This window comes from Thermobia domestica, chromosome 12 (genome assembly GCF_964235325.1).
Source record: "Thermobia domestica chromosome 12, izTheDome1.hap1.1, whole genome shotgun sequence".
In the NCBI taxonomy this organism is placed as follows: Eukaryota; Metazoa; Arthropoda; class Insecta; order Zygentoma; family Lepismatidae; genus Thermobia; species Thermobia domestica.
In genome coordinates this window covers 233,939,126-233,940,173 of record NC_137465.1, presented here as the reverse complement: position 1 = coordinate 233,940,173, position 1,048 = coordinate 233,939,126, and the positions used below count along the sequence as shown (strand labels likewise).

Here is a 1,048-nt window from a genome sequence, read left to right as displayed (position 1 = left end):
TTATGTTTGGACGTGCTGCGCACAGAAAATAAATTCTTTTCTATTTCCGGTACGTACCACATCTTGTAGATAACCTGGAATCCATTTACCGTTCACGAACCGTTCAATGTTTACTTGACCTGTTCCATACGCCAACACTTTTTCTTTGTTTGCTAATGTCACACTTAGTGGAACAGCAAACTTCTTATACGAAGCAAAATAATGTTTATTCGCAGTCATATGATTTGTTGCTCCTGAATCACAAACCCATGTATCTTCTTGCACTGCACTACTAGACGCAGATAACGCTGCTCCACTCTGATCACCTCTGGAAAAGGCCCCCGAGGAAGTTGCACTTTCAGTTCGTTTTTTCTTATCTGCCTTCTTCTTTTTACAGAATTTTTGAAGATGGGTTGTCGACGAACAATAATAACGCGTTTTGTTTTCATTCACATTCTCTCTTGCACTTTCATGCACATTCTCCCTTACACGACTGGTAAGGTTTTTGCTTCGTTCTCCTTTCGCGTATCTTTCAGCAACAAATGCAGCATTTTCTGATAACGATACGGTTTGTAAACGTTTTTCTATGGTACACAACTTTTTTGTTAAGTTTTTCGTAGTCCGCTCACTCATTGATTCCCAGACATTATTAAACTCCGGATACTCAGAACCTAGCGAATCAAGTATTTTTCCATGTAAGAGTTCAACCGCTATGTCGCGCGACCCCCTTCGTCGTAATTCACTGTTCATGTCCGCGAACAATTTCTCCACTTTCGATACGTGAGCAACGATATCCATTTCTGGATCGCGTTTTAAATTAAAAAACTCTGTCATTAGCATACTTAACCTTTGTATGTTTGTTCATACACATTCACAAGTTCCCTAATAGCATCCGATATCCATGAGATGTTCTGAACAAGTCCCATTGATGTCACTATGTCGTACGGGATATTGGGTCATAGTCAGGATAGCCTGAGGATATCCTATCGGGATAATCCCGGCTTTGTCAGTAGAGCGATATCCTGGGAGGATAGTCCCGACTTTGTGAGTAGAGCGATATCCTAGCAGG

At 41.0% G+C, this 1,048-nt stretch overlaps 1 protein-coding gene across 1 annotated transcript; it reads right to left on the bottom strand.

Moving 5' to 3' along the window:
- On the bottom strand, positions 1 to 819 carry LOC145666286 (uncharacterized). Its single transcript, XM_081733350.1, has one exon. It carries the CDS (start codon positions 817 to 819, stop codon positions 1 to 3), a length of 819 nt encoding a protein of 272 aa, XP_081589476.1.
- Positions 820 to 1,048: the final 229 nt, after the last annotated feature.